This window comes from Thalassophryne amazonica, chromosome 17, assembly GCF_902500255.1.
Source record: "Thalassophryne amazonica chromosome 17, fThaAma1.1, whole genome shotgun sequence".
In the NCBI taxonomy this organism is placed as follows: Eukaryota; Metazoa; Chordata; class Actinopteri; order Batrachoidiformes; family Batrachoididae; genus Thalassophryne; species Thalassophryne amazonica.
The window spans coordinates 67,834,886-67,849,516 of record NC_047119.1 but is presented as its reverse complement, the minus strand read 5'-3'; the positions used below and the strand labels follow the sequence as shown (position 1 = coordinate 67,849,516).

The 14,631-nt window shown below is 40.7% G+C and overlaps 1 protein-coding gene across 1 annotated transcript in view; it reads left to right on the top strand.

Moving 5' to 3' along the window:
* zer1 (zyg-11 related, cell cycle regulator) overlaps nt 1-14,631 on the top strand; it is a 61,959-nt gene that overhangs the window by 21,466 nt on the left and 25,862 nt on the right. The window contains exons 10-12 of the mRNA XM_034192325.1: nt 5,662-5,703; nt 5,800-5,919; nt 6,153-6,268. Of these exons, the coding sequence (XP_034048216.1) occupies nt 5,662-5,703; nt 5,800-5,919; nt 6,153-6,268 (278 nt within the window). The remainder of the gene's footprint in view (nt 1-5,661; nt 5,704-5,799; nt 5,920-6,152; nt 6,269-14,631) is intronic.

Sequence of the window (14,631 nt, the reverse complement as noted above, 5' to 3'; positions counted from 1 at the left end):
TTGCTTTCACTGTGATGCTGCAACTTCTGACCTACGAGGGGCGATTGAGACATTTTGTGCCTGACTCAGAAAAAGTAGGAACTGGTTCTCCATCTTTTGCATGTGAAGGTTTGATTTACTGGGTGCAGTGTTAAGGCCCATGTTGCGCGTAGCTGCGGTAGATGATTAGATTTTAGATGAGGGGATGGACCAGTGTGGCTGCCAGGACTCAAGACGGTTCTGTGGTGTTGTGGATGTGGCAAAGTGCTATACCACTGCCTGCTTCTTGACTTGACTTGGTGATTATTGTAGATGTAAGGGCCCCTTCACACATAAAATGAAAGATGCAGAAACCAGAAGAAAATCCATGAACCAAACATGAAATGGGGAACCACGAACCATTCCACCTGCTGTCGTGAGGGACGCATGGTCACACAGGCATGCGCGACACATCGGCGACTGTTTCGTGCACGCTTGTGCGCGCAGCTGGAACGTGTTGCACCACATTGTGCCTCTGCTGTGGAGGGAAAAAAACCCCACACACCATTAAAAAAAAAAACAAAAAAAAAAACACTGCATTTTATTGAATCCCTCTTATCGAGTGGATAAGTATGAACCATCTGTTCCTCTGCAGATGACCACGGTCATAGACGAAATGACATGAATGAAGCAATGTGCTCTCATCACTGGGTTGATATATATAAATAAATAAATAAAAGGGGACCCAATACAGAACTCTGCAGTTAAATAACCCTGGTCAAATAAAAAAATTAAATGCCGCTCTCTGGATTCAAACCTGGAATTTACAAAAGATGTGGTTAACAGACGGAAACTTTACCACTGCGCTACAATCGCTGTCTTATAACAGGAGTGTGAAATGCTTAAAATCAACAAGGAGATAAATGTATGCTTTCAGAAAAGAGAAATTTGACGATTTATGGACACGCATGTCAGGCCGTATGCTGTGTGTGACCGCTGCAGCCCAGTGCAAAGGTGAAAGATGTTTTATGTACAACTCCTGGCAAAAATTATGGAATCACCGGCCTCGGAGGATGTTCTTTCAGTTGTTTAATTTTGTAGAAAAAAAGCAGATCACAGACATGACACAAAACTAAAGTCATTTCAAATGGCAACTTTCTGGCTTTAAGAAACACTACAAGAAATCAGGAAAAAAAAATGTGGCAGTCAGTAACGGGTACTTTTTAGACCAAGCAGAGGGAAAAAAATATGGAATCATTCAATTCTGAGGAAAAAATTATGGAATCATGAAAAACAAAAGAACGCTCCAACACATCACTAGTATTTTGTTGCACCACCTCTGGCTTTTATAACAGCTTGCAGTCTCTGAGGCATGGACTTATTGAGTGACAAACAGTACTCTTCATCAATCTGGCTCCAACTTTCTCTGATTGCTGTTGCCAGAGCAGCTTTGCAGGTTGGAGCCTTGTCATGGACCATTTTCTTGAACTTCCACCAAAGATTTTCAATTGGATTAAGATCTGGACTATTTGCAGGCCATGACATTGACCCTTTGTGTCTTTTTGCAAGGAATGTTTTCACAGTTTTTGCTCTATGGCAAGATGCATTATCATCTTGAAAAATGATTTCATCATCCCCAAACATCCTTTCAATTGATGGGATAAGAAAAGTGTCCAAAATATCAAGTAAACTTGTGCATTTATTGATGATGTAATGACAGCCATCTCCCCAGTGCCTTTACCTGACATGCAGCCCCATATCATCAATGACTGGAAATTTACATGTTCTCTTCAGGCAGTCATCTTTATAAATCTCATTGGAACGACACCAAACAAAAGTTCCAGCAGCATCATCACCTTGCCCAATGCAGATTTGAGATTCATCACTGAATATAACTTTCATCCAGTCATCCACAGTCCACGATTGCCTTTCCTTAGCCCATTGTAACCTTGTTTTTTTCTGTTTAGGTGTTAATGATGGCTTTCGTTTAGCTTTTCTATATGTAAATCCCATTTCCTTTAGGCAGTTTCTTACAGTTCGGTCACATACGTTGACTCCAGTTTCCTCCCATTCGTTCCTCATTTGTTTTGTTGTGCATTTTCGATTTTTGAGACATATTGCTTTAAATTTTCTGTCTTGATGCTTTGATGTCTTCCTTGGTCTACCAGTATGTTTGCCTTTAGCAACCTTCCCATGTTGTTTGTATTTGGTCCAGAGTTTAGACACAGCTGACTGTGAACAACCAACATCTTTTGCAACATTGCATGATGATTTACCCTCTTTTAAGAGTTTGATAATCCTCTCCTTTGTTTCAATTGACATCTCTCATGTTGGAGCCATGATTCATGTCAGTCCACTTGGTGCAACAACTCTCCAAGGTGTGATCACTCCTTTTTAGATGCAGACTAATGAGCAGATCTGATTTGATGCAGGTGTTAGTTTTGGGGATGAAAATTTCCAGGGTGATTCCATAATTTATTCCTCAGAATTGAGTGAGTCCATATTTTTTTCCCTCTGCTTGGTCTAAAAAAGTAACTGTTACTGACTGCCACAATTTTTTTTCTTGATTTCTTATAGTGTTTCTTAAAGCCAGAAAGTTGCCATTTGAAATGACTTTAGTTTTGTGTCATGTCTGTGATCTGCTTTTTTTCTGCAAAATTAAACAACTGAATGAACATCCTCCGTGGCCGGTGATTCCATAATTTTTGCCAGGGGTTGTATTTTCACGTGAGGACAGCAGGCAGAGACATGCGCCTCATGGAGGAGAATTGTAAGTTCATGTCCTTCGAAACACGGTATGTGTTCCTCAGCTGGGACGTCCAGGAGCAGAGATCTCAGCAGCAGCTGCTGTTGGCAGACAGCCACGCCCCCTTGTCCGTTCAGCGACCAGACCAACGTGTCACTCTTTCTGTGTTATGTGGTCATTCATTTTAGTTATTTGTTATTTAATTGCGTATGTAGATATTGTCGTAATTTTTTATATACCTGTCCTGGTGGTTGTCTCTGTGTTTTCAATGTGACACATCGTGTGCACTGTGCCATCATTTCCAGCTGTCAGTCTGTTGCGATCAGCTGACAGGTGGCTCGCTGTGCTCTGTTCGGTGTTAAAATTCAGTGTGCGTCTTTATTGTCAGAATCCGAATGAAGGTCCAAGTTTTCACAGTCTTGGTGCTTCCTGCCTCACTGTATGCTTGAGACCCGGACACTAATGACGGCACAGATGTCTAACCACTAGATGTCTTTAGTACCAGAGCCTGTATTTGTCAAGCTTCTCAAAGTGCCATTTTAGTCTTAAGTGCAGAGAATTCATTAACTTTACCCCCACTTTCAAACTTAACCTAACTGGAAGCAAGTTATAAAATTTCTTTAAGTTGCGAGTCACTCTAGTTATTTAAGATGACTTGAGTGGCCTCTCAGGTGGTTAGGAGTTGCCAGTAGGGGGCTTCCACGTCATAGTAGTACTGCAAAAATGACATTTGGAATTACATTTGGGTTATATTCCAACTTCAACATTTAAAACAGAGTTTTATTTATTCTAATATGATGTCTGAAACAAATGTATTCATTTGTTTTTAACATGTTTATTTTTTATTCTCTTAGTGGTGTTAATTATATAATTTTAATATTTTACAGTTTATCTTTGTCTTTTTTTTAGGACCACAGTGTAAACAAGTCTTAAGACTTTCTTGTGTTGGTAAATGGACTGCATTTATATAGCACTTTTCCATCTGCATCAGACGCTCAAAGCGCTTTACAGTAATGCCTCACATTCACCCTGATGTCAGAAACACATTGAGTAACATTAATAAAGCCCAAGTATCCGCTGAGTTTTTGACAAATGATAAAACTCAACCGGTTTAAGAGCAAGGGGATGCTGATGGCAGCGCAACTCAGGGTTGCTGCGTGGCCTTCACCCACTTGCCTCAATTCGGATAACAGACTTCTTCAAACTTAGTGCACATAAACAATGTCAAATGTGTATGTGTTGCCTTTAATTTTGATGTGTGCCATTATTACGGTAAACAAGTAATAATTGTGGACTAATTGCTGTCTGAGGTAACTGGAGTGTAAACGTAATTTCTCCATTGTGAGATCAATAAAGTCTAAATCTGATCTAATCTAATATGAGTCATTTTGAGAAGCTTGATAAATACAGGCCCCGGTCATTTCTGAGAATCCTTTACTCCTGCTGGAATGATTTTATATCAAATGAACGGTTAATCAGAGGGACTCGGATCAGGTGTTCCACTTGCATAGTGAGAGAGCATCAGCTGTGACACTGTGGCCATGTGGCAGGCTTCCCTCAGCAGGATCCTGTAGGCACGTGACTCAGTGCCGATGACCCCAGCGAAGGGAAAAGTCCGTGTATCACATGGCTGTGACAGATGTTCCTTTTGTCGGGTGCGGCTGGGTCAGCTGTCACATGGAACGGTGGATTCAATATTAAAATTAAATTAAATATGCTGCCATGACCAGTCAGATATACACTCAACAAAAATATAAACGCAACACTTTTGGTTTTGCTCCCATTTTGTATGAGATGAACTCAAAGATCTAAAACTTTTTCCACATACACAATATCACCATTTCCCTCAAATATTGTTCACAAACCAGTCGAAATCTGTGATAGTGAGCACTTCTCCTTTGCTGAGATAATCCATCCCACCTCACAGGTGTGCCATATCAAGATGCTGATTAGACACCATGATTAGTGCACAGGTGTGCCTTAGACTGCCCACAATAAAAGGCCACTCTGAAAGGTGCAGTTTTATCACACAGCACAATGCCACAGATGTCGCAAGATTTGAGGGAGCGTGCAATTGGCATGCTGACAGCAGGAATGTCAACCAGAGCTGTTGCTCGTGTATTGAATGTTCATTTCTCTACCATAAGCCGTCTCCAAAGGCGTTTCAGAGAATCTGGCAGTACATCCAACCAGCCTCACAACCGCAGACCACGTGTAACCACACCAGCCCAGGACCTCCACATCCAGCATGTTCACCTCCAAGATCGTCTGAGACCAGCCACTCAGACAGCTGCTGAAACAATCGGTTTGTATAACCAAAGAATTTCTGCAGAAACCGTCTCAGGGAAGCTCATCTGCATGCTCGTCGTCCTCATCGGGGTCTCGACCTGACTCCAGTTCGTCGTCGTAACCGATTTGAGTGGGCAAATGCTCACATTCGCTGCCGTTTGGCACGTTGGAGAGGTGTTCTCTTCACGGATGATGCGAAGGAGATGTGTTGCACTGCATGAGGCAAATGGTGGTCACACCAGATACTGACTGGTATCCCCCCCCCAATAAAACAAAACTGCACCTTTCAGAGTGGCCTTTTATTGTGGGCAGTCTAAGGCACACCTGTGCACTAATCATGGTGTCTAATCAGCATCTTGATATGGCACACCTGTGAGGTGGGATGGATTATCTCAGCAAAGGAGAAGTGCTCACTATCACAGATTTCGACTGGTTTGTGAACAATATTTGAGGGAAATGGTGATATTGTGTATGTGGAAAAAGTTTTAGATCTTTGAGTTCATCTCATACAAAATGGGAGCAAAACCAAAAGTGTTGCGTTTATATTTTTGTTGAGTATATGTGGGCGTTCACATACTGAATAGAACAGGAGCCTTCTATAAATTTAAGCATTGTGATGGAGGATGTTGCTGATTTGTCACATTTTGATAAATTTTCTTTTTTTTCAGACGATGTTGAATTTGATTCAGAAGAAACTGCAGGACAGAGTGGTGAGTCTGCTGTTACTGTTTGTAAATAATTTGAATGAGGCATTTTTCACTTCATTTTTTTTTTCATTTTTTTTTTTTTTTTCCTTTTTTCTTCAGTGTGACCAGGTGATGGAGTTTTCCTGGAGTGCGTTGTGGAACATCACTGACGAGACTCCTGACAACTGTCAGATGTTCCTCAACTGTCAGGGGATGGATCTCTTTCTGGACTGTCTTGAAGTGAGTGTTGATTTACATATATGTGCCTCATATTAAACTTTGTGAATTCATCTGACTACTTTTAGGATTGATTACATTTATTATTATTTAAAATATTGCAGCCTGTGTGTATCACACGGATTATTGTAGTTTGTATTTAAATGTCATCATTTTATATATATAATATATTTTTTGGTGAAGTTTGCCAGATTAAATTGGTGTGCTCAAAATAACCGTCCACTTATTTCTCTCAGGAGTTTCCAGACAAGCAAGAGCTGCATCGAAACATGTTGGGACTTTTGGGGAATGTTGCTGAAGTTAAAGCTTTAAGACCTAAGCTGCTCACCCCACAGTTCATCACTGTGTTCAGGTAGGAGAAATAGTTCTGTTTTCAAACCACGAGCAGCACGTATATTTGTCGTCAGCACAGCTGTTGTGCAACAAACCTGTTTCAGTTGCTAGGTTTTAAATACAGATAACATAGTTAAATAATAATCCATCACCCCATAGACATTGTTGTAGCACTTTTATGAGGGGTTGAGGGGGGAATTTAAGGTGTGTAAGGAAAAAGGTCAGCCTGGATGTTCTTGATGTGGGGAACTGGCAGGACAGTCTGGTTTTAGAGGACCAATCACAACCTGTTCCAGGAACATCTGCAGTCAGATCTGGTCCAAAAATCATCCAGAACCGGATCAGATCTTGTTCTGATTACAGGGGTCTCAGATTTGCATATGCTTGTTTGAATCAAAGGACCAGAGCCAGGGTGTTAGCTAGAAGATAATAAAGGGGTGTCATATGACCGAGTGAAGTAGGAAAATATTGATGCACATTTTGGGTCCTTTGGTGCAATTTTGGCATAAAAAACACTTTTTCTTTCTTTATTCTTAAAATTCAAAGTAAACATTTTTTTCTTTGGCTTACGGCCCCTTCACACATAGTGCGAAGTGTGGATGATGTGTGGATGAAATTAGCACACCACAAAACATCGCGCCGATGAACAGGCGTGCATGACACCAGTGCGACGATTCGTGCACACGACGGTGTCTGTCGAGCAGAAACAGCAGCTCACACTGCTGCAGCTGCTCGCATTGTGTTCCAAGGGACGAGCTGCACCAGATCGCGCTGCTGATTTGGAGGAAAATTAAATAAAACCAGCTGTATAATTAGTGAATATCACTGGGTTGATGTACATAATACATAAAGGGAGAATACAGAACGCCGCGGTTAAATAACCCTGGTTCAAAAAAAAAAAAAAAAAACGAACAAAAAATACAACATTCACGGGATTTGAACCCGCGTGTCCTAATTACCAGACGGAAATTCTACCACTGCGCCACAGTCACCGTCTTGTAAAAATGAGGGTGAAATGGCTCTAATCAGCAAGCAGACAAATGTATTTCCCCCTCCCAAAAAAGAAAAAAAAAAGCGCTGTGATAACTGACCAAACAGCGTTTGCTTTGGTGTATTTCTACTAATATGTGACTGAAAGTGGCGTATTTGTTGTACTGTTGGCCTGTCATATGGCCCTGCGGTGCCCCGCTCACTGTCCTGTCAGACAGACATGATGTTCAGATCGCCTACTGCATGTCCACATAAACTGATGGCTTCGGTCCAGCTGGACCTGTCAGTGTGCGCACTCTCCAGCGCGTCGCAAGCGATATGTGTCTTTATGTTTTCGATGCGAGTACAGCAAGTGCACACACACGTGCGTATCCGTTAACACATGGTGCATGTTCTGCAGCTCTGATGACCAGCTCCAGAGATGTCAACAGCTGCCACGCCCCCGTCCATTCAGCGCACAGACCAAAGTGTCCCTCTGTGATCAAATGAGATGTGCCTTGCCTGCTGGGGGGGGAGCGCGAACCACACGCATGCACGTGCACATCTTGGCAACTCCACAGTCGTGTGGAACTTAGACCAGGGCTGTGAAAACTCCCCTGCGGGATTCCGCAGATTTCATCATGGGGAGGGGGGTGTGTGTTAGTGATGTACTCTTTAATCATGAACATCACTGAGTTTTTAAAATGCTTATTGCAAAGTGTTCTCTTTTTTTACAAGGTCGTGTAAGTTTTATAAGTCCGCGGACACTGATCTGTGTGTTACAGATACAAATCAGTTTCCTCGGATCTGCGGAGTTCCGCGGAGGAAAAATGCCACTCATAGCGTAGCTGTTACGACAGTTGACGTAAAGCAGGACTGGTTGGTTGCTGCGGTGACGCTGTGTGGCTCCTGCAAGACGCTGAAGCTAAACTTAGCATGTGGACATCCCAAACTTTTAGAGCTTTCAAGTTTTTAAAAGATTTGTGCAGCATGTCTGTGTCACGGACCAATGTCACACAGAGAGAAGATGGCGAGAAAGACTGTTTGAAAAAGTCTGATAAGGACAAGAATCCGTGGAATCGTTGCTGGCTTTATCAACACACCTGAAAGATAAAAGAAACGGGAAAAGTAAACGGTGCTCGCTCAGGAAAACACGGTAGGAATTTTTATCTCCCTGGAAAATAAACATTCTGCTGTTCAAACAGGATTTTAGACAAGATTGTGACTTTTTTCACTAATCTAGACTTTCTTTCATTGTAAAAAAAGACGTGGCTTTGAGTGGATTTAGGCTGCATGAAGTTACACAAGAATATGTGACTTTTTACTGTAAGCTTTGTTAATGATATTTCACCATGATTTTCCAAATATTCTACAAGCTTTAGCTGTGGTTTTTGAAATGCTGTAACAGTCTTTTTAGTCTTCATAAATTTCATGTAGTTTAATTGTTCTGAGTTGATGCATAATTTGGTTTACAATTAAAAGGAAAATCATTCCAGGTCCTACGTCATATTCTGTTATTTCAACATCATCATTGACAGGTCAAATAAAAGGTTGAATATAGGATCATTTAAATATCCACTAATTTTGAGATTTGTTCTTCCAGGAGATGCTGAAAAAGTATCATTAGATAAAAATTTAATTATGGGGCCCCACAGGGCCCTAGACCCCGGCTCCTGGGGAGCTGTACCCCCCCCCCCACAAATTTTCCTCAGATTTCACAATTTTCATTTCACAGCCCTGTCAGACAGATTTCACTCCCAGTACGATAGTGGTCATCTGCAGACTGCTGTCGTGCCAAGAGTGCGACTGGCCACACATTTTCTATGTTCCATGTGAGCGATGTTAGGTGGCTTGCAAAAGTATTCGGCCTCTTGGTACTTTACACATTTTAATTTATTTATGCCATTTCAAATACAAAAAGTAAATCAGGCTTCTTAATATAAAAATTTCTAAGATTATCTTACATAAAGCCAAACTCAAAGTAAATCTCTACAACCTAATATAAGTAAGTCCCTTCGGCTGCTCCCTTGTTTGCACTCGGGGTCGCCACAGCAAATCCAAAGTGGATCTGCATGTTGAATTGGCACAGGTTTTACACGGGATGCCCTTCCTGACGCAACTCCACATTACATGGAGAAATGTGGCAGGGGTGGGATTTGAACCCAGAACCTTCTGCACTGAAACCAAGCGCATTAACCACTTGGTCACCACATAAATTAATTAAAAATATAAAAGCCAAGATAAGGGTTGCATAAGTAATGGGCCTCTTTGGTATAATACCTGTAAACACTCAGTTTTATTGACAGTTTTCTTCAGACAAGTCAAACATTTCCAAGTCACTGAATATGTCTTAGACTTTATTTACATAAACTTTGAAGAAATACAAACAGTATGGCACTCTATGGTAAAACTGTGTGGAGTAGACAGTTCTGAAAACAAGGGACTGTGTGAGAAGAAGAGAAGAAGTTACAGGCTTCTGTGGCTGTGATTGGAGAAATTGTGCACAGTGCATGTTTTACATTTTGTATACCCAGTTATACAGCTTGCAGCCGTTCTGCTCTGTGTCAGCCTGATCCCATCAGATCTCAGAAGCTAAGCAAAGCAGGATCTGGTTAGTACTTGGATGGGAGACCTCTTTGGAACACCAGCGGCTGTGTGTGTTTCTCCAGGTGAAACTGCAGTTGCGGCAGGAAGGGCATCCGGCGTAAAACCTGTGCCAATTACCAATGCGCATCTGGCTGTATCTGCTGTGGCGACCCAGAACAAAAACAGGAGCAGCCGAAGGAACAACATCCGCAGTTATACAGCTTCATGATGAAGTGGTACAGAGGATGGTTTTATTAAAAAGAAGAGCTGAAAATTCAGCTACAATTTGCCAGAAGGTATATGTGGAATGCAAACCTAGATATGATGTTTTGGTTAAAGAAAATCCTTCTCTGCTCCACTTCATCATGAAGCTGTGGAACTGGTGATACAAAATACAAAACTGGCAATAAAACTGATTATTTACAGGTATTATACCAAAGGGGCTCATTACTTATTCAAACCATCATCTTGGCTTTTATAATTTTAATTCATTTATATTAGGTTGTAGAAATTTGCTTTGAGTTTAAGGAAGATAATTTTAGAAATTTTTATATTGAGAAGCCTGATTTACTTTGTTTTATTTGAAATTGCGTAAATAAACTAAAATGCATGAAGTATCAAGGGGTCGAATACTTTTGCAAGCCACTGTAAGTTAGAAAATGAGTTAGCTCATTGAGTGTGCCAAATGCAAAATGCTTCTCTCACACCTGTTGCTGATCTTTATTAAGGGCTCCACCACCCATGCTTTTCAGGGACTTTGATGAAGATGTAACTTTGGATCAAAACGTCAGTCCGTGTTTTTGTTATGCACCTTGAATAAATGTAATTTTTTTGCAAAAAAAAAAAATTGGGGTGGGAAAAAAAAAATCCCTATTTTTACCCGAGGCCAACATATGGCCATTGAGTATTGCGAAGACCTGGCATCCCACCGTCTCTCTGTCCATCTGTCTGTGTACAGCGTAAGTCCAGTTCTATTACTACCAGTCTTCAAATTCACAGGGAAAATTCTTGGGACACAGACCCTGGACAAGTTCGAAAATGGCTAACCTTGACATATTTTAAGAGGTTAAAACTCACATTCTGTGTGAACCTGTTCCATTTTGTTTTTGTGTGGCGGACGTGACAGCCAATCAGCATAGTGCTCTACAGTGACGTCAGTGGCTGGTGTCTCCAAAACCACTTTGCTTTGTGTGTTTACGAGTATATGCATGTCTCTCATATTATGTAAAAGCAAGCGAGAAATAAATACTTCTAAAACCGAAAACACTGCTTTTCGAACCTAATAACACATCTGAACTTATTTTGCGAACATTAGCATGGTGACGTCATAGGTTTGTCGCTACCTGCAAAACTCTTTCATTTGTGTGTAACTATATCTTCTTTGTCATATTTTATGTAAAAGCAAGCGAGAAATAAACACTTCTAAAACTGAAAACACTGTTTTCAGAACCTAATAATACCTCTGAAGTGATTTCAAAGACATTTAGCAGACGTTAGCGCTGCTTAGTTTTTGAGTGGTGGGGGTAACAGCCAATCAGAGTAGATCTGTACTGTGACGTCAGTCTGGTTGCTCGCTGCAAACTCAGTTTTTGGAACCTAATAATTACTTAAACTGCAAATTATACAGAACACAATGCTCATACAGCTGAGGGTATTTTAGCATTGCGCTATTTTTTTGAATATATGTAATTTTTTCGCAAGCATCTGTGTTGTACCAGTGTTCCTTTCTTCTTCAAGTTTTGTCCTGGGTTGGTTGCACCAGATTGTGGTGACTGGCAGACATGCGGAGAACCTTTCTTTTCCTGCTTGGAGATGTATTGTGAATTTGAAGCAGAGAAGAGCAAAATATGTTTTTAAGACTTGCTTTGCTGCTGCACTGACTGTGGCATTGAGTGGTTACAGATGCTGGCTGTTGTCACTCTGTCTGCACTGAGCTTATTAAACAAAGTCAGACTGATGCACGCTGTTGATGATCTGTGTGAATACAGTGGGAGAGCACTGTTAACCCCATCCATGCAGAAAATTGCTAAAGGTTTAGGCCTTTGAAGAGACGGATTTTATAATAACACATAGATCAGAGCACACACTGCCAGCTGGGATCAGATGTGTGTGTGGTTGTGGGAGGGTCACAATGGCAGCTACAGGGTGACACATTTTCTTCAACCTTTCAAAATTGCTTGCGGCTTTTACCGGCCACTTGCGACATGTAAGTGACAACAAAACACCAACCTTCCCCACAACACCAGTCGTATTATACCGAGATTTAACTCATGACCCTGTTTTCTGGCTGCAGTTGTGACCGTGTAAAAACCCGTTTAGCGGCAGCACTGCTTCCTTCCTCATGCTGTGTGTTCACAGATGCTCTTGTGCAGAATTTGCTTGCAGTCAGTGATTACCATATTTTCCAGAGTATGTCATGTTTTAATTTTTCTTTTACTTGTTTGGAAGGCCCTGACTTGTATAGTAAAAATTCACAAGCTTGTTGTTAATACAGTAGTGTTCAGAATAATAGTAGTGCTATGTGACTTTAAAGATTAATCCAGGTTTTGAGTATATTTCTTATTGTTACATGGGAAACAAGGTACCAGTAGATTCAGTAAATTCTCACAAATCCAACAAGACCAAGCATTCATGATATGCACACTCTTAAGGCTATGAAATTCGGCTATTAGTAAAAAAAAAAAAAAAGTAGAAAAGGGGGTGTTCAGAATAATAGTAGTGTGGCATTCAGTCAGTGAGTTCGTCAATTTTGTGGAACAAACAGGTGTGAATCAGGTGTCCCCTATTTAAGGATGAAGCCAGCACCTGTGAACGTGCTTTTCTCTTTGAAAGCCTGAGGAAAATGGGACGTTCAAGACATTGTTCAGAAGAACAGCGTAGTTTAATTAAAAAGTTGATTGGAGAGGGGAAAACCTATACGCAGGTGCAAAAAATTATAGGCTGTTCATCTACAATGATCTCCAATGCTTTAAAATTGACAGAAAAAACAAAGACGCATGGAATAAAATGGAAAACAACCATCAAAATGCATAGAAGAATAACCAGAATGGCAAAGGCTCACCCATTGATCAGCTCCAGGATGATCAAAGACAGTCTGGAGTTACCTGTAAGTGCTGTGACAGTTAGAAGACACCTGTGTGAAGCTAATTTATTTGCAAGAATCCCCCGCAAAGTCCCTCTGTTAAATAAAAGACGTGCAGAAGAGGTTACAATTTGCCAGTTTGGCCTAAAGAGAAATGGAGGAATATTTTGTGGACTGAAGAGAGTAAAATTGTTCTTTTTGGGTCTAAGGACCGCAGACAGTTTGTGAGACGACCCCCAAACTCTGAATTCAAGCCACAGTTCACAGTGAAGACAGTGAAGCATGGTGATGCTTCTGTCTGATCATTTCTTAATAACATTTACATTTACTTTCATGGACTACGCAGCAGTGGGGAATAAGTTTCATTACAGTAGAAGTCTTTCGGAAAGCGCTGTAACTAGGTTTAAGGATATTCCTTCTTTATGTTCTCCAATGCCGTATACCAACACAGTGCAGAGTAGCTACCTAAACTCTGTGAGTGAGATAGATTATCTCATCAATAGTTTTACATCCTCATTGAGCACAACTTTGGATGCTGTAGCTCCTCTGGAAAAAAAGAGCCTTAAATCAGAAGTGCCTGATTCCGTGGTGTAACTCACAAACTCGCAGCTTAAAGCAGATAACCTGTAAGTTGGAGAGGAAATGGCGTCTCACTAATTTAGAAGGTCTTCACTTAGCCTGGAAAAAGAGTCTGTTGCTCTATAAAAAAGCCCTCCGTAAAGCTAGGACATCTTACTACTCATCACTAATTGAAGAAAATAAGAACAACCCCAGGTTTCTTTTCAGCACTGTAGCCAGGCTGACAAAGAGTCAGAGCTCTATTGAGCCGAGTATTCCTTTAACTTTAACTAGTAATGACTTCATGACTTTCTTTGCTAATAAAATTTTAATTATTAGAGAAAGAATTACTCATAACCATCCCAAAGACATATCGTTATCTTTGGCTGCTTTCAGTAATGCTGGTATTTGGTTAGACTCTTTCTCTCCAATTGTTCTGTCTGAGTTATTTTCATTAGTTACTTCCTCCACACCATCAACATGTCTATTAGACCCCATTCCTACTAGGCTGCTCAAGGAAGCCCTACCATTAATTAATGCTTCAATTTTAAATATGATCAATCTATCTTTATTAGTTGGCTATGTACCACAGGCTTTTAAGGTGTCAGTAATTAAACCTTTACTTAAAAAGCCATCACTTGACCCAGCTATCTTAGCTAATTATAGGCCAATCTCCAACCTCCCTTTTCTCTCAAAAATTCTTGAAAGGGTAGTTTTAACTAACTGATCATCCTCATTCCTCTGCAGATCAGATCTAACTGATCATCTGCAGAGGAATGGTCTATTTGAAGAGTTTCAGTCAGGTTTCAGAATTCATCATAGTACAGAAACAGCATTAGTGAAGGTTACAAATGGTCTTTTTATGGCCTCAGACAGTGGACTCATCTCTGTGCTTGTCCTGTTAGACCTCAGTGCTGCTTTTGATACTGTTGACCATAAAATTTTATTACAGAGCTTAGAGCATGCCATAGGTATTAAAGGCACTGCGCTGCGGTGGTTTGAATCATATTTATCTAATAGATTACAATTTGTTCATGTAAATGGGGAATCTTCTTCACAGACTAAGGTTAATTATGGAACTCCATAATTAACAAGGTTCTGTGCTAGGACCAATTTTATTCACTTTATACATGCTTCCCTTAGGCAGTATTATTAGAAAGCATTGCTTAAATTTTCATTGTTACGCA